General features: G+C 45.0%; 1 protein-coding gene across 1 annotated transcript; it reads left to right on the top strand.

The window, feature by feature from the left end:
* Positions 1-8,528: 8,528 nt before the first annotated feature.
* On the top strand, positions 8,529-22,492 carry LOC125539604. The gene is made up of 14 exons (XM_048703096.1): positions 8,529-8,906; positions 10,433-10,972; positions 11,074-12,213; positions 12,691-13,015; positions 13,915-14,170; positions 14,266-14,482; positions 15,045-15,394; positions 15,583-16,104; positions 16,594-17,794; positions 17,896-18,249; positions 18,454-18,691; positions 18,885-21,454; positions 21,550-21,689; positions 21,842-22,492. The coding sequence occupies exons 1-14, from the start codon at positions 8,826-8,828 to the stop codon at positions 22,164-22,166; spliced, it is 8,259 nt and encodes a 2,752-aa protein (XP_048559053.1). The 5' UTR covers positions 8,529-8,825; the 3' UTR covers positions 22,167-22,492.
* The last annotated feature ends 248 nt before the right edge of the window (positions 22,493-22,740 follow it).

The following is a 22,740-nucleotide window of genomic DNA, read 5'->3' as shown; positions in this document are numbered from 1 at the left end:
TAGAACATACTACCTACTTCATGGTTTACTAGTCTGTATAGTATTTTGGGTCAAAAATTAACCATATATTTGACTAGCAAACTATTAATGCATGCCTTCAAAAATTATATTGTCGGATTCATATTTGAATGTAATTTTCAATAGTATTACTTTTGCTATGTCTAACTTATATTTAGTAGTTAGAATCTTGGTCAACATATGACCCAAAAAAAGATGGGTACTAGTAAACCAGGACAGAGGTAGTAAGTTGAATTCATGTTTGTCCATTTTATTTCAAAACTTGATTTTTGAATTGTAACATTTAAATTTGAACCGGGTTGCATTTGAGATTTTCACTACTCGAAGAATTATGCTCATATATGGATTTTTTTAATATTGCGGACTTAAAACAGAAAAGGAGAAACAATGCAGATATTTGATGGATAAGACTGAATGGCTAGCTCCATTGTACGGCCGGGTTCGCGGATGCATCCACAGATGTTAGGCCAACTCCAACGCACACCCCCAAATAGTCCGCATGTGTCCGTTTGAAGGTAAATGGACACAAAACACGGTCCAACACGAGAGAGCAAATAGATAAATATCTGTTTTCGGTCCGCTTTTAATCCATTTCAGCCCAAATTTGGGCCGCGTTTGCGTCAAAACGGACAACACGCAGACATGCGGGACACGCACCCTTGTCCTCCCCTGGTCTGCCCGTCGGGGACACACGCGCCCATTCCCCCCTTTCGCCCAAAACCCTCTCGCGTTCCCCCTCCCTTCCCTCCTTCATGGACGACGCCCTGAAGAATCCCGGCGACCCGGTCGCTACTGCGCGCCCTGCAACGAAGAAGAACGGTCCCAAGAAGCCACGGTAGGAGCTCATGTAGGCTGAGGTCGCCAAGCTCGACTATGTATCAGCCAAGAGGAGGGCCTGACGTACAGTTGCGGCAGAGAAGAAAACCGTTGCCGACTTCACCGCCGAGGCGGCCGCGCTGCGTGCCAGGCAGCAAAAGGTTGCCATCGACGATAAGGAGGCCATCGTCGCCAAGGCTCACGCCCTCCTCATGCTAGGGTTGTGTCGACCCCCGCCGGCCATCCTCTCGGCCGTTGTCATGGCCGCGGCTAGCACAGGCTCGTCCTCCATCACACTAGAGACGCTAGAGTTTCATCCGCCGTGGCTGCATGGCCAGACCCGGGTCTCCATGTCGCCGGACGGCAGCGTGATCACGCCGGCCACCCCACCCATCCCGGGCGTCATCGACCTCAACGTCAGGTTCAATGGTGTTGGCCATTCGTCCAACGAGATGCACAAGAAGCAACCTCGGTAGATTCCTACGGCCAACCTTGCCGGCGCCCGCAAGTTGTTCGACGAAATGCCACTGCCGACGACACCGACGGCCGACGACCCTGACTACGCCGAGTTCATGGAGAACATCATCTACGAGGGCCGTGGTGAGGCCTTCCACGTCAACGGCTAAGGCCATGCTTTCGACTCCGACGAGACCCAAAGCCAAGACGACCGTGGCCAATATGGTGACGACCAATTCGGTGACCATGAAGAAGAGGAGGTCGACGACCATGGCAATTCATGACATGAAGATGATGACACGTATTGCGAAGAAGAGGAAGAAGAGGTTGACATTGTGGAGGAGTCATTGTTTATCGATGAACTCACCCAAAGGGCCGACGCACAAAGAAGGAAGCAAAGCATTCACACGGGATCATACACCAAAAAAGAAGACACTTTGATTTGCGAGAGTTGGATGGAGATAGGCCAAGACCCACGAAAGGTGTCGAGCAAAGAGGACCCGTCTTTTGGACGAGAGTTCATAAAACCTTTTATGAGCGAAGGAAGTTTGCGCCCTACAAGTTTGCGATCACCCGAGGCATCGACTCAATCCAAACCAGCATCGACATGACCAACATGTCCCCGAAGAGAAAGATTTGGTTCGCAAACCGTCAAAAGGAGATGTTCGATCAAGTCGACCTGAACTAGGGAGGCCTCGGCCGTGGACTATGGCCGTTCTTTTTGAAGACTGGCTAGTGTGCCGGGTGCTGGCTTTGTTGCCGGCATGAAAAACTTGTTTACTTTGAAGGCTAGCTAGTCTGCCGGCGTGAAACTTGGATGCTTGACCATTTTGTAGGATGGCATATATTTGTTGGCCGCTGGCTTTGTTGTCGGCATGAACCACTGCCACCGGTGTGAACTATGGCCGTTGGCATGGAGCTACATCTTTGTTGCTTTGTCAAAGTTTGCATGCAGCCGCACAAGATGCGGCCGAGATGCCGCGTGTTAGGTGCACGGCCGACGCATCCAGAAAAACGCACGGACGGCATCCCATTACCAATACCAAAACGGATAAAATCCAGACTAAACAGACGTCCGTTTAGGATCATAGGTTAAATTTGGCCTTAAGAACAAATAGTGGGGGATTGACGTTGGAGATGCCCTAGGCTAAGCTAAGAGGAAGGCCATACAGAGATTGGACCACGGATCCCGTGGGCTTCTCGAGCGATCCGACGTTTCTGTGATGCTCAAAAAAAAAAGATCCGACGTTTCTGTACCCAAAAGGCAAAAGAGGTTCGCAGGCCGAAAAGTTGTGGGCTTTAGCTTTACACGTTTGACAGAGAAGTCCTCGTTCCCCTTTCGGCCGCTTTTGCGTTCCCGCCCTACCCCCTCTCCACTCCCGCTTCGAAACGTAACGAAACGACCGCCTCCCTTCTTTCTTTCCTTTTCGTTTTCCAATTCATTTATCTCTCACAGAAATGCTGCATTCAGTACCAGAGTCATGATGAACTAGGCTAGCGGCGCAGTAATAGCTGCAGTAACTCACGCACCACGCTTTCACCGGCATTTTCACGTCGGATAATGTGCAGCAGCCAGGCTATTTTTGGGGAAACGAACGGCATTTGTGACGGTTGGTGAGAGCTTTTACTCCAAGCTCATCCTCCCCGTAAAGAGGAACCTCCTCCTTTTCTTGTAACACCACATTATTGTCAGCTTAAAAAAACGTCATATTGTTGTTTTCACGAGAGACACATATTTCTTGGCGAGACACGGTGAAATATTGACATTTGAAAGCGATAGAAAAACGTTTCCGCATGGGATCCTTCGCACCCGAAACAACCAACAATCAACCCATTTTCTATCTCCAGTGAGATCCCCACATCCAAACCAGTCAAGCTTCTTCCTTCCCTCTGATGGCGACACCCCGGGGGCCCTCGCCTCCGGCGAGTTTTGGTTGGCGACGCCGTGGTCAGCAGGGGCGTTCGCATCTTGAACTCGACCCCGCCTAATCTGAGTGGCATCAAAATTAAAGAAACACGTGAACCTGCAAGTTGTCCATGTCTTCGCCGAGGTCCAAGCTCGGTCTCGTTGTCCCCCCTCTCTGACTCACAATTTTATATCAAAAAAACTTACAAAAATAGCCCACACAATGTGAAACAAAAATAATACTATAGTGAAACATGTGTGCACTGATACACTTTACTTATTTATTGGCAAATATCTTGTTCATGGATTAACTAGGTGAAGGAGCACGCAGGCTCTATAGATAAATTACAAATCCATGATGATGATAGAGAAAAATTGTGCGTAAGAAAATTCAGACGAAACCCACAAAGGACACACAGGGTAGCGACCGTTGTGCAACACCCGACACGTGTCCTGTAGAACCATGTAGGCAAAAGGCGTGTGCTCAAGCTCTAGCCACTGTTGACCACCAAGAGGGACAGCAATGTCGATCCGTCGTTGCAAGTTGCCACTAGCTAGCAGAAGAGGCCATTAGCAACTTAGCATAACATCCACACAGCAACAAAAGAAATCCAAAAGTTCAAACGTGGGAGGTTGAAGAAGCAACCGCTAAAGGTGTTGAAGTAATAGTTGTGACGTTTATCAAAGAAGTTGAGATCAAGACCAATGGTGTCAGAGTAGATTATGCATTAGCCATCGAAAGCCCCTAAGAATGGCAACAATCTCCATGATGTAACCATAGCACTGCCAAAAAATGCCATTAAGCCCCCTTCCCCACCCACATGACAAGCATGCCGACTGAAGCTAGCAACTATCAATACCATTGAGTTTACCGCATGTCCTGGTCGAAGTGTAACGATTTTCTCGCCTTACATACTCACTCGAAGGGAGTACATAAAATTGATTTCAGCCCTTCTTCGAAACTGATCTTAGCTAGGCTGTTTAGTGTCATCGGTCTTTTGCCCCCGTAGTGCACGAGCCGATTGTCGACGTGTCCAATGGGTTTTCTGATAATGCTTGAACTCGCGCTTTCCCTTTCTCTCCTCATGTATCCCATGCTGCCCGAACAATGTATTCCCGTCATGTAATAAGTAATGTAAAAGCGGAAGACCGATTCAAAAAAGAAGTATTGACTTGAAAGCACTTCCTAATTTAACGAACTATCTGTTTATAGTATATGTTTGCTCCTAAATATATGTTGTCATCATATTTTAAGTAGATTTAAGATCAAGTCTCTCCTACCTTAAAAATTAGGTAAAGTTTTGTCTAACATTTCCTTCTATGGTCCCCCTTTCACACCCCACATATTTTTCCTGTTTTACGGGTTTTACGTCGATTTTCCTTTAACACCTTCCCTCAATTGCCTCACATCTTGTTCTTTTGTCAAATGAAATTATATTTTCTTTGGTAAGTCAATATGCACCAATTCAACTGGCAGCTAAAGTTTATTTTTGGTACACAATCACTTTATAACAATAATCATGGTTATTACGTAGAAGATATTGTGCCCACTTTGCAATGCCCGGACAATTTACCTAGTACTGCTTTTTGTAGCACAATACAATCAAAGTTGCTCATATACACGAGTATACACTCACCCCTATGAGCGGACGCACGCACTACCTCTATAAGCATCTCCAGCCGCGCCCCCAACAAGGCCGCCCAGACGATATTTCGGCCGTCGGCGTCGAAAAATCGGCCCAGTCGCGTCCCCAAAGGCCCTTTTTTCGCCGGCTCGGGCTAAATTGGCGCCGGCGGATCCAGGCCGAACCCGTGCGCGTTGGGGACGCTTGGGGGCGCCGGCCGAATCGTTTTTGGCGCGAAAGTCGGCGGGCCCTCCTTGGCAGCGACTCAGCTCTTCTCGCGGCTTCGTCGTCCTCATTGCCTCGGTTCCCGCGGCGAATCAATGCCAAAGGTGCCGCGCGCTGCCGCGCCGGTCAGCCTCCTCCATTGATGCCTCACGGGCGGCGCAGTGAAGACCGGACAACGCGCGTCCCTCGCCCGCCACGCGTAACACGGCGGCCACGCGGACGCGCGGCGCCTTCGCCTATATAAGCCGCCCCCCAGTGTGTCGGGTGACGCACAAACTCTCCACCGCCGACGCCCCGTTCCTCCCCCATCCCTCCCTCTCCTCTCGTCGTTTGATACGTCTCCAACGTATCTATAATTTTTGATTGCTCCATGCTATATTATCTACTGTTTTAGACATTATTGGGCTTTATTTTCCACTTTTATATTATTTTTGAGACTAACCTATTAACCGGAGGTCCAGCCCAGAAATGTTGTTTTTTTGCCTATTTCAGTGTTTCGGAGAAACAGAATATCAAACGGAGTCCAAACGGGATGAAACCTTCGGGAACGCGATTTTCTCATCAGATAAGACCCAGGAGACTTGGACCCTCCGTCAAGAAAGCCACGAGGCGGTCACGAGGGTGGAGGGCGCCCCCCCTAGGGCGCCCCCTGCCTCGTGGGCCCCTCGAAGCTCCACCGACGTACTTCTTCCTCCTATATATACCTACGTACCCCCAAACGATCAGATACGGAGCCAAAAACCTAATTCCACCGCCGCAACTTTCTGTATGCACGAGATCCCATCTTGGGGCCTGTTCCGGAGCTCCGCTGGAGGGGGCATCGATCACGGAGGGCTTCTACATCATCATCCAAGCCTCTCCGATGAAGTGTGAGTAGTTTACTTCAGACATACGGGTCCATAGTTAGTAGCTAGATGGCTTCTTCTCTCTTTTTGGATCTCAATACAATGTTCTCCCCCTCTCTCGTGGAGATATATTCGATGTAATCTTCTTTTTGCGGTGTGTTTGTTGAGACCGATGAATTGTGGGTTTATGATCAAGTCTATCTATGAATAATATTTGAATCTTCTCTGAATTATTTTATGTATGATTGGTTATCTTTGCAAGTCTTTTTGAATTATCAGTTTGGTTTGGCCTACTAGATTGGTTGTTCTTACCATGGGAGAAGTGCTTAGCTTTGTTCTTGCCCAGGTCTCTTTCTCATCATATCAATCTCCATCATTTTATTATTGCTTTGCCTTTTATTTTGCCATTTACTTTTCACTTTGCATCTCTATACCAAAAATACCAAAAATATTATTTATCATCTCTATCAGATCTCACTTTCGTAAGTGACCGTGAAGGGATTGACAACCCCTAAGCGCGTTGGTTGCGTTGAGCTATTGTTTTTGTGTAGGTACGAGGGACTCGCGCGTAGCCTCCTACTGGATTGATATCTTGGTTCTCAAAATCTGAGGGAAATACTTACGCTACTTTACTACATCATCCTCTCCTCTTCGGAGAAATCCAACGCAGTGCTCAAGAGGTAGCATTGTTCCAGTTCAACCATGACCGAGCGCTTCCCAGGCAACGGCGCGACGGCGAACGGCTTTGGCCGCCGCCACCTCCACGAGGACGAAGCTCGGCTCCTCTATGAAGCCGAGTACCCGGTCCCGCCGGACATGCGGGTGCCCGGGGTATGGAGGATCAGCGCCGGCGGCGTCCCGGTGCCCCCACCGCCCATCGGAGCGGCGCGGCGTGCGGAGATCGCGCGTATCCGCGCCTCTCTGCCGCATGCGGCGAGGGAAGGACCACGGCACGTCCCTGACAGCCCGCTGTGGGACCCCTACTTCCGCCGCCGCCACGCCGAGCAGCTCGAGGCCACCAACGGTGTGGTGCCCTCCGGGAGGCTCAACTCCGAAGGCCGCCACCGATGGTGGGGCGTGCCCGACCGCACGCTGGAGGCCGTCCTCGAGTACATTGAGGGCGGCAATACGCCCAGGCTGGAGTACCCCGCTCCCCCATCCTTCTCCCGTCGGCGTGGGAGCTCGTGGACGCCGAGACGCATGGACCCGGGGCGTCCTCCTCCTCGTCCGGCTGCTCGACCTCTCCCTGCCTCCGCCCCGTCAAGTCGGAGCCCCATGACACGCCGGTCAGCCACCGCACCCGCAGCTCCCGCGTCCGCATCGCCGACTCCTCCCCCACCTCTGGCCGCCTCGTCCTCGTCAGAACGAAGGCGGAGGCCGGCCTCCCCACGGAGTACGAGGCCGTAGTCTGGCGCGGCTTCTCCGACGAGGAGGCCCTAAAGTGGGCGCGGGACGACTACCTCCACGACAAGATGGTCCTGCAGCGCCGAGCCCTGGAGGAGATAGCCACCTGCAAGCGTGGCCGCGAGGACGAGCACGGCGTGGTGATCCTCGACAACGACGAGGACGAGGACGCCCCCGGACCGTCCAACCCGCCGCGCCAACCTGGGGAGGGGTGCAGCAGGGACGGCGGCCGCGGAGGAGGCGACGACGACGACGATGACGGCGGTGGCGACTACACGCAGTTCTACAAGCTCCTCGGCATGTAGAGCTTCAAGGGCGGGCGGCGGCCAGGAGCGGCGAGGGCGACGGCGGGCCGCGGCGAGTAGCGTTTTTTTGTAAAATATTTTAAATGTGTATGAACTCGTCGAAGTTTGGATGAATTTGCGCCTAGTTTATGGTTTTCAAATAACTCGTGGGCGCCGCGATTAGGGGGCATCACGCCCCCAGCACGCGGTTTTCGCCGGTGCGCCTCAGGGAGCGATTTTGAGCGCCTCCTGGAGGGCCAACGGCTGGAGATGCTCTGTGAGCACTCCAAGAGACTGAATCGACATAGCATGTTGAAATTTTACGAAGTCACCACAGACGCCTCACAGTCGACGGGGACGTCTCCTCCCTCTGAACGAAAGTCGCCGGAATCCCGAAATAAATCCATGAATAATGCAGGCACCAATAATCTAGTACTGTTAACAAAATTTTTTTGTTGTTGTTTTGACAATGTTGAGAAAATTCATTATATCACGCGGGACACCGTGAAGAAGATAATTTCCTTTCCAGCTAAAAAAAGAAGAAGATAATCCTGTTTTTTTGTTGTTGCGAGGGAAGAAGATAATCCTGTTGCAGAAAAATGAAAATCAGTGCCATTGCTGTCCGTCGCCCTGCTCGCTCGCCGGTACGCGGTGCAACGCCCCTGGCCGACGAGGCGAGAGAAAATAGGAGGACCGGCCGAGAGCTGACCGAGAACACGTTCTTCGACCTGTACTACGTACTTTTACCACCACGAACGATTGATTTTACCGCACCAGTCCGCTCGGTAAAACCGGAGCCACTCCGCGCACTGTGCGCCTCCGCGGCAGTCCATCCACGCGCCGGCATGTTTACCCTCCCCGTGAAAAAAGGGCCCCACTCCCAACCCCGAGCCATCCCATCCCATCCCACTCCTCCCATTGATCACGCTTTCCCCTAGAAAGGCTAGGCTAGAACCCCCAAAGCCTCCTGCCACGGAGCAGAGCAGCATCTTCGCCCAGAAGCAAACGATCTCTGCCTGCGCAGCAGCACTAATCCCATCCCCTCCCACGTCCCACCGATCACCCCTGCCTTGTTTTTTTCTCCACACAGCAGCAACAGCAGCAGCAGTCACACCCCACCGCCGCCTTTGACTCGCAGCGACGAGACGACTCCTCGTCCTCGACACCCCTCCCTCCTCTTCGTCCTCCTCGCGAATACCGCTTGCTGCGCGGGAGGGCGTGAGCGGCTAGGGCGCGGGAGGGCGGCATGGCGGAGATGGATTTAGGCGACGTGGTGCTCTCCTGGTCCATCCGCGACATCAACGACGACGACCTCTACAGGGACAAGGTACACGTACACCCGCGCCATCCACCCACCCATCCCTCGGTTGCCGCTGCTAGCTAGTAGTTCCGGGTGACGATTTCTGCGGCTGCCGGCATGATCCCATTTTTTTTTCCTTCCGAATCTGTGCGCGCGTACGGATTCCGGAGCGCGCGGCGCGTGCCAAGCGTATGCATGCTAGGTTTCCAAAATCTGTTGATCGAATATTAGTCGCTTGTAGAGTTGTATTGCACTGGTTGTCAGTAATGTGCGACTGAAGTTGTCATCTGGACGCACGCGTCAGGGAAGTGCAGTTGCAGTCGGCATGTTCGTACAATCTCTGCCCGCCAAATCGTTGCACACCGGGCGACACATGCTGCTTCAGGAAATTGCATGTTTGCTGCTGCCTGTTGGCGGCCAGCCGTGACTGATTCATACTAATTCATAATTGGTGTCCACTGCTGATGAAAATAATGACGCACTAATTAATTTGCTATGCCCATGATGCTCGTAGCATAATCGACCATCTCCCATTCTGAAAACTCTAGATAACACGATCGTATAAGTTATCAGATGTTTCTATATGTTGGTGACATTTATGACAAGTTCTGTCTTCAAACTTCGGTCGACTAGCAGCTTATGCCCTGTATTTTGTCCTTGCTTCATCTTGGCGTAGATCAAATTGACCACATAGCACCGTTCTGCTAGGCTGATAGCGGCATTAGTTTTTTTTAGAAGATGCCAGAATTAGTTGAATGCCGTTTCTGTGCTCAAGATACGTGTATCATCGATCCATCCCCTCGGCGCTGCTAGTTCCGGTTTGTTGATTTCTGTGGTTGCCAGCTAGAGCCATTTCTTTTTTCGAATCGTGCCAAGCGTTATGCATGCGTATGCGCGCTAGGTTTCCAAAATCTATTGATTGATTAGTCGCTTGTAGTGCAACTGAAGTGGGTCATTTGGATGCACGCATCAGGGAAGTGCGGTGCAGTTGGCATGTTTGGACAATCTCTGCTCACCAAATCGTTGCACACCTGGTGACACATGGCACTTCTGAAATCTGCATGTTGCTCGTTGCCTGTTGGTGTCATTTGTAACTGATTCACATTGGTGCCTGCTGCTGTTCAAAATAATGATGCATTAATATGGTGCTATGCCCACGATGCACGATCATTCTTGTCAAGTGTTACGGTGGTCGTAGTATAATCGACCTGGTCGCATTCCGAAAACTGTATGTAGCAAGATAATACATGTGGCGAGACAGGTTTTCTAACGTGACAGGTATATGTTGGGATTTTATGTCTTGAGAATTCGGTTGATTACAGTTACCTCCTAGGTGATGCTTATGCTCTGGATTTATCGTTGCTGGTCTTGCATTAGATGAGATTGACCACATAGCTGTTCTGCTAGCATTAGTTTTTTTTGTGTGTGTAAGGAGCATTAGTTTTTTTTGTAAAGGGTGCCAATTAATTGCATGCCATTTCTGTGCTCAAGCAGTTAGTAAAGAATCTTTTGCTAGCTATAACCATATTTTCATTTATACCCTCATTATGTAGGTTGAGACTATTCCCTGCAAATTCAAGTCAGTTGATCACTATCTCCAATCGTATCGTCTGCCTCTGATTGAAGAAACGAGGTCAGATCTGTGCTCATGCCTTGAACTCATCAATGAAGCACCCTCGTCGAAAATACTTTCCATGGAGGTAGCAGGAAAATCAGGATTATACTTCATGGATGTGGACTTCTGGGACAATGGTGCTGGTTTTTCCACTGAGACATATACGGCAAGGAATGGTGATATATTCATTTTGTCTAGCTTGAAACCTGAATCTGCAGAGGACCTTAACCGCTACGGTGTGACATATTGCTTGGCAATGGTTACTGAGGTTTCTTTGGATGATGAATACCAGAAGGGTTTCAGAGTTAAAGTTGCAAAGGATATTGGTTTGGAAGAAGAAGACTTGAGTAAATTCAGACATGCAATATTTCTCACTAATATCATGACAAATATACGTATATGGAAAGCACTTTCGTTTGATACGCACATGGATAACAATTTCACAGTAATCAAGTCTCTGTTAGCCCCAACAAATTTGGTAAGTTAACCTGGATAGTTGTGTTTTAGTTACTTGCTTTTTTCTTGCCAGTATGAATTGGTGTCTAACCTTTTGAGTTCCTCTTTTTGGGTCTGTTGCAGGGTGATGATGTATGTGGTATCTGTGTTGCACAGGATGGGAGCTTATTGCCTTCCTTGACAGAGCAATTACTATCAATCAAACTTAATCAATCGCAACTGGACGCTATTGAATCTGTGATCTCAGCTGTACGATGTAGGCATATGAACCTGTTGAAGCTTATATGGGGTCCTCCAGGTACTGGAAAGACCAAGACTGTTAGTGCTTTACTATGGGCTTTGGCGTGTGTGAAATGCAGAACTCTTACTTGTGCTCCCACTAACGTCGCTGTCGTTGGAGTTTGCACTCGTTTCCTTCAAAACTTGAAGGAGTTCAATGAGCACATTGATGAAAATGGTCTACCCTTTTCTCTTGGAGATGTCTTGCTGTTTGGGAACAAGTATAACATGGACATCACCGAGGATCTTCAGGAAATTTTCTTGGATTTTCGGGTGGACGACCTTGTTGAGTGCTTTTCATCGTTGTCTGGATGGAAGTACAGAATAGCTTCGATGGTATCCTTTTTTGATGACTGTGTGTCACGGTACGATATGCTTCTTGAGGATGAAGGAAATAGTGATCCCGTGAGCTTTCTGGACTTCATAAAGAAACAGTTTGATGCGACAGCAATAGCTCTGAAAAGATGCATAATGAATTTGTGGGTTCACCTTCCTGGAAGGTGCTTTTCTCGTGATAGTGTCGTAAATATATCTTCCTTGCTTAATATGCTGGAAAATTTTGGGACCCTTCTGTGCAACGTAGACTTGACTGAAGATTGTTTGAAAAGGGCCCTTGGTTGTCTGTCAAATGAAAACTCTGTTTGTGTAAAGCTTATATCTCCTATTGAGAAGGAACTGGACGGAGCAAGGTCTTCATGCCTTAAATTGCTTAAAGATCTGCTACACTCGCTTAATTTACCCACTGGAGTAGACAAAAACTGGGTCCAGAGCTACTGCATACGTAATGCTACACTTCTTTTCTGTACTACCTCTAGCTCTTACCGGTTGCATCACATGGAGATTGCACCCCTCGATGTCTTAATTGTTGACGAGGCTGCTCAAGTGCGGGAGTGTGAGTTGGTGATCCCTCTACGTCTGCATTGGTTGAAGCATGTTGTTTTGGTTGGAGATGACTGTCAGCTGAGTGCAATGGTTAAAAGTCAAGTAAGTTTCACCTTACCCTCTTTATACTATACGTTGTCATCGAGCCATCGGTGCAGTTGGCTGCAAATTTCTAATGCTAAAATGCTACAGCAACTTTTTAGTTATTGCTGCATCACTCTACAGCACTACTAATCACGCATGTGAATATGCATGTCTTATATAACGTATTTCTTTTAATTTTTTTACCTTACATTGATTTTTTAACGCTGCAAAGCCTATGAAGCTTTAGACCATAAATGCTGCAGACCTTAAAATTGAGTTGGAAATGGCTGCATTGGGTAATTTTCATAATTTTGTTTAAGTTCGATGGATAACACAATCAATACAACAGTTCAGGTGGCTAAAAAAGAAGCTGGATTTGGTGTGACTCTTTTTTGGAGATTGATTCATGACAATCTTAGTTCTTACCTTTCATTTGGAAACAAGCTGGATCTGTTGATGATAATCGTACTTCTTATGTTCATTGTTTATCTGTAGGTATGCAAAGAAGCTGGCTTTGGTACAAGTCTTTTTGGGAGATTGGTTATGTTGGGATTCGATAAACATTTGCTGAATATACAGTATCGCATGAATCCTATTATTAGCTTGTTTCCAAATGTTCAGTTTTATGAGAGGAAGATTTTAGATGGTTCAAATGTCCTGTCACCTAGCTATAACAAGGATTATACATGCTTCCCGTTTGATAGCTACACTTTTATAAACCTCACTGATGGAAGGGAAGACAAAGAAGGCACAGGAAACAGTCGAAGAAACATGGTTGAAGTTGCTGTTGTTTTGCACCTGATCCAAACCATCTTTAAATGTATGTTAGCTGAATCCTATCTTTTCTTCCAACCTTAATATCCTGCCTCAGTATCCTTGGTACACCTCCGTCCGGGTTTATTAGCCCCCCTCGTATTTTGAGTCAAACTTTGGCCATCTATAAAAATAATAAAATATTACCTCTGTTCGGAAATAACTGACGTGGTTTTAGTTCAACATCAGTTACAACCACATCAGTTATTTCCGAACGCTGGGAGTCTAAATTATATGATACAAAAAGTACACTATTTGATTTGTATCTGAAAGAGCTACTTGGCTATATAGTTTACTTTTTGTTAGTTAAATTTATGGTCAAACTTTAGCCTAAAATAAAAGGGGGCCTAATAAACCCGGATGGAGGTAGTAGTTACTAATTTGTTTCTATATGAAGATACTTAGCTGATATGACTTGCATCTTTAGAAGCTTATAGGGTCTTTCTTGTATTTCATGTTGCATAACTTTCATTGATAGAAAGGTGATCAGTGTAATAGTTTATGTTCAACAGTCAGTTTGTTACCTGTGTATATCTTGTGATTTGTTAACTGCATCAATCTGGGTTTATGAAAATTCAATTCCCTACATATGTCTGTCAGCAAGTCCACTGTCATACACTTCCCTGTTTAATAGATAATGTTACATTTTTTATTTGCAAAACTTAGAACATTAAGTAGATGATATGAAAGGTGAGACATCAAGCTCTGTTAGAGTTGTTGGCCACTACATGTACTCACTAATTGGTATTTTGTTTTTACCTTCAGAGCTGAAAAGTAATGCTATGTCACTTGTAAGCTGATACAGAATCAACTGCAGTTTGCTATAGAAAATTCTCTCGCTCGCCTTATGCAAAATAGACCCCAAAAGCTCATTAAAGACTTAGCAGTTTAGTTTTTTTTTTGCAGGTTGGAAAAGTACGGGCAAAGTGCTCAGCGTCGGTGTGGTCTCTCCATATAGTTCTCAAGTTGATGCAATTAAAGGTAGACTTGGCAAACAATATGACACATGTGATGGCTTTCATGTGCGAGTCAAGTCTATTGATGGTTTCCAAGGAGAAGAGGATGATATAATAATACTATCAACAGTTAGATCCAATGGGAGAGGAGTTGTTGGATTTCTTGCTGATAACCAAAGAACAAACGTTGCTCTTACCAGGGCAAAGTGAGCATTTTTTCCCAGTCCTTTGTTTTGTTACTGTTCAAAGTATTGTCAGATTGATAATATAGTCTTTCTAATGGATGCTTTATTTGATGCAGGCACTGTCTTTGGATTGTTGGTAATGCTCATACACTGTACAAAAGTGGAACTGTCTGGACAGACCTTGTTTCTGATGCTCAAAGACGTAAATGTGTTTTCAATGCCACTAATGACACGGCCTTATGTAAGTTGGTTTTGCAAGTAAAGCAAGATCTTGATGAACTTGAGGATCTTCTTAATGCTGAGTCGGCCGTTTTCAGCAATACCAGATGGAAGGTAAGTAGCATAGTGATGTTAGTCAGTTTGACTTTGACCATACTTCCGTGTGCTCCCTCTACGTGTGCGTTTATTTACCTCCTTTTCTTTTTGCTAGTAGTTTAGAATTTAGATTGTAGTTTTTAACTCTGTTGGTTGGCTTGGCTTCACCTTGAGTGGCTGTGCCATTTTGCGCCATTTTAGCATGTTTGGATGCATGCTCAAGAGAAAATTTAAGTTAGTTTAGTTATGTGCATTTAATGTATTGGAATGCAAACCACATTTATGCACATTAGTCTGATAAGACTCTGCTTGTTGTCAGGGAGTATTGGGTTTGTTGATACACGGTTTCTTTATAACATGTTTTTTTTTGTGGTTTGCTTATCTCTGTTATGCTGTTTGTAATTAAGATTTGCAGGGACATGTGCTACTTTGCAGGATGGTATGTCAATATATGATTTTTTTTCTATAGATTACATACCATCTTGTAACTCCCTACTTTTTTTTACAGAACATACCTGTTGATATATTCTTGAGTTCATTCTTTCTCAGACTCTATTTTGTGTACTGGTAAATTCAACAGGTCATTGTTAGCGACGAGTTTAGAAAGTCTTTCACCAAGCTAAAATCATCACAGCTCAGGAGGGAAATACTCCAAAAGCTTGTCAAAGTTGGCGGTGGTTGGAGGACACCAGTTAGGAACTTGGATGTACCTGGTGTTTCCAATCTTGCAAAAGTATACAAGATCAGGGACCTTTATCTTATTTGGAGTACTGACTTGGAGAAAAGTGAAGAAAGGTATATCCAGATAATAAGAATTTGGGACCTACTATCACAACAACATGTTGCAAGAACCGTTCAACGTCTCGAGAACCTATTTTCCATGTACACAGATGATTACCTGGATCACTGCAGAGGAGTGCAGACCCTCGGGTATGCGCTGTTCATTTTTATTGGGCCATACTTTGTTCCTAGGATTCTTTTACCATGCTTGAAATTGAACTGTTCGTCAATAGTCATGTTTATGAGTTATGAGTGGGCTGCTTGTAGACATTCTTCTTATTTCTCTTTTTTGAATAGTATTATTCTTATTTCTTGCTTCTTTTTTTGATGGCTTGCAGGAAACTAGAGGTTCCTATGGTTTGGGATGTTGAGCATGATATTATTCGCTATAAGAAGGATTGCAGAGTTGATGCCCAGGAACAGCATGATCTAGTGGATACACCATATGCTATGGAAAATTCAAAAGTTCGCGAAAGCTTCTTGCTGATGAAATTCTACTCGTTATCATCTGGAGTGGCAAAACATTTGCTGACGTCTTCTGATGGTTCTGAAATTGATATCCCCTTTGAACTAACTGATGAAGAGAAGGTGATAATCCAATTCCCGGTCACTAGTTTTATACTTGGGAGGTCAGGCACCGGAAAAACCACTGTATTGACAATGAAATTGATTCAAAAAGAGCAACAGTCATTGATTGCCTCCCAAGGTCTACATTTGGATGGAGATGATTTGTCAGGGCTTGATGAAAAAGATATTGTGCCACTGAAGGATGCAGGAGAAGGTTTTGTGAAACAAGTGTTTATCACTGTAAGCCCAAAGTTGTGTTCAGCCATAAAAAATCACATTTCTGGACTTAAAAGGTAAGTCTGTTGAACTAGAGCCCTATTTTGAAGTTTACACGTGTTTAGCATTTTCAAAATTATTTTTGGACATATATTTAAAGTGGACAGAAATATGTGTGCAATTTGGTCCAAGGTATTTTTTCAATGTACTCACTTCATTTTACTGTACGGGGTTACTGTATTTTTATCTTCTTTTTATTTACGGGGTTACTGTATTTATAAGTTCATGCTCTTTAGATTCTTTGTTTGTCATGCCCTTTCAAGGTTAACATTTTTATCCATATGAAGTACATTTCTCTTTGATATACTTGAATAATTATAAAAAAACACTATACTTATGGGGACCAACCCTCGTGGATTTGTATTGAAAGAAACAGCAACCATGTGCTCCTTCGTAGGCGAGTCCTTGAAAAAAATACACTCTTCAAATGATATTTACTGATTCTTCTATGAGTTATATGATTATATCAACCATGACGCGCATATTACTTTATTTCAACCCTGTAGGTTTGGCTCTGGTGACGCCTCTGATCAGCCTAGCATTCTTCACATGCATGACATCATTGATGACCAGGAAGAGTTTACAGATATACCTGACAATTTTAGCAATCTACCTCATGAGCACTATCCTCTTACTATAACATATCGGAAGTTCTTGATGATGCTTGATGGAACATGCCGGACATCATTTTTTGATGTGTTTTATGGTGAACTGCAGTCTAGCATTGATAGAGGGCATTCAAACTCTCGTGCGCTGCAAACTTTTATTGAATCAAAGGAAGTTACCTATGAGAAATTTGCTGCTGCCTATTGGCCTCGTTTCAATGCAGACCTGACCAAGAATCTTGATGCATCCACTGTCTTCACTGAAATAGTTTCTCATATAAAGGGTAGATATCAAGCAAGCAGTCCTTATATCAGCAAGCTTGGAAGACAAGATTATGTGATACTCTCAGATAAAAGATTTTCATCTCTGAACAGTGAGAAGAGAGATAGGATTTACAATATTTTTGTTGATTATGAGAGTATGAAATCCACTGCCAGAGAGTTTGATTTGTCAGATTTTGTCAATAGCCTTCACACCAGTCTTGTATCCGAGGGCTACAATGGAGATCTATTGGACTTTGTTTACATAGATGAGGTGCAGGATCTAACCATGACACAAATAGCACTTCTTAAGTACGTCTGCAGAAACTTCAAGGAAGGCTTCCTTTTTGCTGGTGACACCGCACAGACTATAGCTAGGGGTATTGATTTCAGGTTTGAAGATATTCGTTCGCTTTTTTATACCGCATTTCTCTCAGAAACGGAAGCATTTAATCAAGGACGTCAACATGGAAAACAAGTCAAACTCTCTGATATGTTCCAACTTACTCAAAATTTCCGCACACATTGTGGCATCCTTCACATGGCACAAAGTATCATGAGCCTTTTGTACTTCTTTTTCCCGTCAAGTGTTGACAAGCTTAACCCAGAGACTGGACTTGTGTATGGAGAAGCACCCGTGCTGCTGGAGTCTGATAATGATGAAAATGCAATTATGACTATATTTGGAGAAATCAAAAGTAAGCATGGTAGCATGCATGGGTTTGGTGCTGAGCAAGTCATATTAGTTCGTGATGATGCTACCAAAAAACAAATTGTTGATCTTGTTGGTAAACAGGCTCTTGTTTTGACCATTGTTGAATGTAAGGGCCTTGAGTTCCAGGTATGAGCATCTAGTTCACTAAATTTTTGTGCATTTTGCCAAAAAAAGTTAAATGTCATGTCATAAGTTTTGCGTATTGTTACTTTGAATACATTGTGTAGGATGTGCTGTTGTACAACTTTTTCGGCTCGTCGCCCTTAAGAAACAAATGGAGAGTTCTGTACGGTTACATGAAAGATAAAGATATTATAGCACAATCTGAAGAGATCTCTCATCCGGGTTTTGACAGAAGCAAGCATCATCTTCTCTGCTCAGAGTTGAAGCAACTCTATGTTGCAATCACACGCACTAGGCAAAGGCTGTGGATATGTGAGAATACAGATGATTACTGTCGACCAATGTTTGACTACTGGAAGAAGTTGTGTCTTGTAGAGGTTAGATTACTTGATTCTAACCTCGTTCAAGCAATGCAGACAGGAAGCAGTGCTGATGATTGGAGGCTACGGGGAACAAAGGTTAGTGATCTTTACTTGTTTGCTTTGGAAAGCCAGTTTACCTTTTTTGACCTTTTATTTTCCTGAAGTTCATGGGCCTTTTTCTGTCTGACAATTGGTCGTACAGAAATTCTTTGAGGTATAATTGTGCATGCCTACTTACAATTTTAGCGTACTTCTCTTTCGAAGTTGTTATTCCATCTTAGAAGTTTTTTTTTCTTGCAGTTATTCAATGAAGGGCAATTTGAAATGGCTACAATGTGTTTTGAAAAAGCTGGTGATACATACAGAGAGAAGTGGGCAAGAGCTGCCGGACTTTTAGCTACTGCTGAACGTGCCATGTCCTCAAATTTGGAGAAGGGCAACGCTCAATTGCAAACAGCATCAGAAATCTATGAGTCCATAGGCATGCATGAGAAAGCTGCTACCTGCTATATCAAATTAGGTGACTACAAAAGAGCAGGTCTGCTAATTCTCCATAATATTCAATCTGTACCCACACCTCTGAGATTTTTTATTCCATAACGTTTATCAACAAGTTGTTCCTAAAGAGTTACAGTATAATGTCTTAATATTTTAAACAATTTTTAAGGTCTTTTCATCACACTCCACGCAGCTCTATCTGACTAAACACTATTTTTCTTGAACTGCAATAGGTATGATCTATATGCAAAAATGTGGTGCTTCCAGACTCGAGGATGCCGGTGACTGTTTTGCCATGACTGAAAGCTGGTCAGATGCAGCTGAAGTGTACTTCAAAGCTAAATGTTACACCAAATGTTTCTTGATGTGCTCGAAAGGAAAACAATTATTTAATCTTGGCTTGCAGTTCCTGCAACAGTTGGAGGACCATTTGGCTGAGAATTCAAAATCCGTGGAGGTTTCTGCAATCAGAAAGACATATCTTGAAAATTGTGCTCAACATTATTTTGTGTGCCGTGACATAAAGCATATGATGCATTTTGTCAAGGCTTTCAGTTCTATGGATCATGTGCGGGCATTCTTAAAGTCTAGAAATCTTGTTGATGAACTGTTCAGTTTAGAGATGGAAAAGGGTAATTTCCTTGAGGCTGCAGGAATGGCAAAGCATAAAGGAGATGTCCTGCTGGAGGTAGATATGCTCGAGAAGGCAGATATGTTTGAGGATGCAACACGGCTTCTCCTACTCAATATCATTGTAGATTCCTTCTGGTCTTCAAACAGTCGAGGGTGGCCTCCCAAAAGATACGCAGAGAAGGAAGGGTCACTTGCAAGGGCCAAACAGATGGCAAAGAAGGTCTCTGAGGGCTTCTACAGCTTTGCTTCCCTGGAAGCTGATGCACTGTCAGATATGAAGAAGTCTCTTCCCAGTTTAAATTGCACTTTGCTTGATGGCAGAAAATGTGAAAACTTGTTCGTTGAATTTATTGCTTCCCGTTTGATTCTTGATGTTCATCTTCAGTCCCAAGCCTCTGAATATAATTTGGAATTAGGACCAGGATCTGAAGATGACAGTAGTTGTAATGATATGGTTGCTCGTAACCAGATATCACCCAAAACTCTAGCGTATGCTTGGAATCACTGGAAGTCAATCATAATCAAAGTACTATCTCATCTTCGCCACACTGATGGTCCAGAATTAAATGATTATGAAGTTTTGTATGAAGAGCTTTGCTGTAAGTACTTTGGGTTGAGGAAAGATGGCGAAGATGGCCGATATGTCGTGCTTAACATGAATTCAAGTTGGCTCTCTAATGCAGGCAGAAATTCTTTGCAGCAAGATGGCAACAGATGTTGGCTGGATGTCCTTCAGTGTCATTCATGTGCTCAGTCTTTCCTGATGAATGAGTTGTCTTCTGTTGGTTTGGGTGTACTTAAGAAGTTGGAGACCATTGTTCAAATTTATCCAAATCCGGCATCTTCATATGCCCTGGTGAGAACTACCCTTATCATAAAAGAGATAGCTAACTTTTTGGAAGAACCAGAGTTCAGTATGCCGAAAAGTACCATGAAGTTAAGAAGCTTCTCTGCTCTGTGCGAGCGCCGCTTCTTTGAGTTAGTTTTTCTTGTCTGGAGAGATGGAGCAACGAGGAGCCTCTTGCGTATACTTGATTCACCAGCTTCATATTGTTTGATTGCTGATTCCCTTGGTGCAAATCTTCGGCCAAGAAATAAAAATTTGACTTACGGGCATCTTGGGAGGACAACTGTGCTTCTGCTTCATGCAGCACGATTGGATGATGCACTCATTTCAAGGCTGGTACAGTACCTCGACAATGATTCTGACTGGGCAAAGTTTTTCCGACATTTGAAGAGATTTCTTGATACTGGCGTTGATAGATCCTACTTGATCAAGAACTTTAGGACTGCTCTTAATTCTACCTTCTATGATGTGACTTGGAGGAATGAACTGGACTACATATCCCCAATATGCTATGTGGGTCTGATGGAGTGCCTTGGTTTCTTGGCTTCATCGTACCTTCTACAGAAAGGTTGTATATATGGCACAAAATCTCTGTTGCTCAATATGCTGGACTGCCGTACCAGCAAGGTTTACCTTGACAGCTGCCTGGTATCTAATTCGAGCCCAGATCCTGATCTTGAGGAGATGACATTCTTATCAGGGCGTTTCATATTTGATACAATTATGAGTATCTTGAGAAACAAGAATACGCTCTGGGATTGGGTACAGAAGACTTCAACTCCTAGTTGTTCATACACTGCAGTCCTGTTGAGACTAGTGGTTACACTTTATCCACTGATCCTAACTCATGATGGTCTGGGGAATTGCTATGAGGCCACAAATATTCTTCTGAAGCATGGAGTCTTTAAGGATTTACCTGTGGAATTCTCTCAGAAGATTGTGCGTGTCCTGCAACTGCAAATGAGGTCTCGCACCAGGGGCAACTTCAGAAGAGCACTCGCTGATGCACTTGCTGCAATCGGAGATCGTATGGTAGTTATGGGTCCACCCAAAGATATAGCAAGCTTTCAGAACATAAATGCTGATATGATTAGCACAGAGGATTTGGGTGATGTTCAGAAGGTAATGGCTATTCTTCGTCCTGAAGAGGCAAGTTCTGTAAAGGAAGAGGCCGCACTGCTAGAAAAATCTGATGGTAAAAAAAACATTCCTAAGGCTGTACCAGCCAATAAGGTGGAGAGTACAAGTGAAATAGATTTAAGTGATGAGAATACTCCCTTCTGGGATAAGTTTGAGGCTTTTCAAGCCAACAAGGAAGGCCAGGTGAGTTTCATATGTTATGGTGCTTGTTTTGTTATTTTTCACTCTGTCCCATTGCTTCGCGGCTGCCAAGTTATTCTAAAAGCTGATTTCTGCAGAAAGATGCAAGGGTTATTATTCAGTTCCTTAGAAGTGTTGTTCGATGGATGGAACAAGCAGGCTTTACAGGAAAGCTTGATGCACAACTGTTGGAAGATATCAGGCGCATCCGCAGTGAATTTGATGAATGCATTGCCGGGTAAGCCAATGTTAAACTAAGGCCAACTCTAAATTTCTTAATGGCAGTATAAACGCCGAACTGCAATTGGTAGATAATAAGGTATGAGTGACGTTTTGTAAAACATGACTAGGCCATCCCCAAAGTCTTCTGATAATTTACCATTTGCGCAGGATGGAGAAGACAGCTTGTCTGACTCTGGAGGATCTATACTCGATATGGGGAGATGGTGAGAACAAACTGCAGACGGTCATCAGCTTTGTGTCCTCCGCAAGGGCGTCCATGAGAGAAGATGACATGAGGAATGTCCAGTCGCAGACTGACGGAGTGGTCGAACGGACTGGATGTTCAGACAGTGAGCCTGACACAGCAGGAAGCAACGAGGTGGAACCGTTGAAGGAGGAAGCAGTGGCCGCCGCCTCGACCTCGCAGAGGGCGGCGCAGAAGCACAAGGGCAAGAAGAAATCCAAGAAAGGCAAAGGCCGTGGCAGGAAGTGAGCCGCTGTAGCTGTAGCCCGTGGTGTACTCCCCCACCTGCAAACCGTCGCCTGCATTGGAGAAACTCGCTTTGTACCATGGCTGTAAAACCAACGTATGGCAGGGGCTCGTTGTTGACATGATGGATGTGCCTCTGCATTTTGTTTCTGGGAAGGATGGGATTATAATGACTGCGGTGAATGTTCTAAAGTTCTAAAGTAGCACGAGCATCTCTCTCGCGCGAAATAGCACAAGCATCTCCAACATTGTACCCGTAATTTGGCTGCCCAAACCAATTATGGATAGTGGAGAGAGAAGATTGGACATGCAAACAATTTTTGCTTTTACAACATTCTCAAAATTGGATGCTCAGATATCCGGAACGATTTACATAAAACATGGTTCATTGCACAGTTAAACACTACAATGAGTACAATTAAACATCACTGCCACTACAACGAGCTTAAAACCAGACACATCGGGTCTAAAATGAGCTCTACTCATTCTCCTTGTGGTTGTTGGCGATGGGCTGAATCCATGGCATGGCACCACATCATTGGTGAGACGGGGCTGAATTGATGGCATCGCATCGTCC

Source organism: Triticum urartu, chromosome 2 (genome assembly GCF_003073215.2).
Source record: "Triticum urartu cultivar G1812 chromosome 2, Tu2.1, whole genome shotgun sequence".
NCBI classification, from domain to species: domain Eukaryota; kingdom Viridiplantae; phylum Streptophyta; class Magnoliopsida; order Poales; family Poaceae; genus Triticum; species Triticum urartu.
The sequence above is the reverse complement of the archived record's forward strand: the minus strand, read 5'-3'. Positions and strand labels throughout refer to the sequence as shown.

Bases quoted from the DNA above. Each gene is read 5' to 3' on its own strand.
- LOC125539604 (XM_048703096.1), top strand. From the start codon at position 8,826: ATGGCGGAGATGGATTTAGGCGACGTGGTGCTCTCCTGGTCCATCCGC. The intron at 13,016-13,914 runs GTATGTTAGCTG...TTTTTTTTGCAG, and splicing joins GATCCAAACCATCTTTAAAT to GTTGGAAAAGTACGGGCAAA. The intron at 14,483-15,044 runs GTAAGTAGCATA...TAAATTCAACAG, and splicing joins TCAGCAATACCAGATGGAAG to GTCATTGTTAGCGACGAGTT.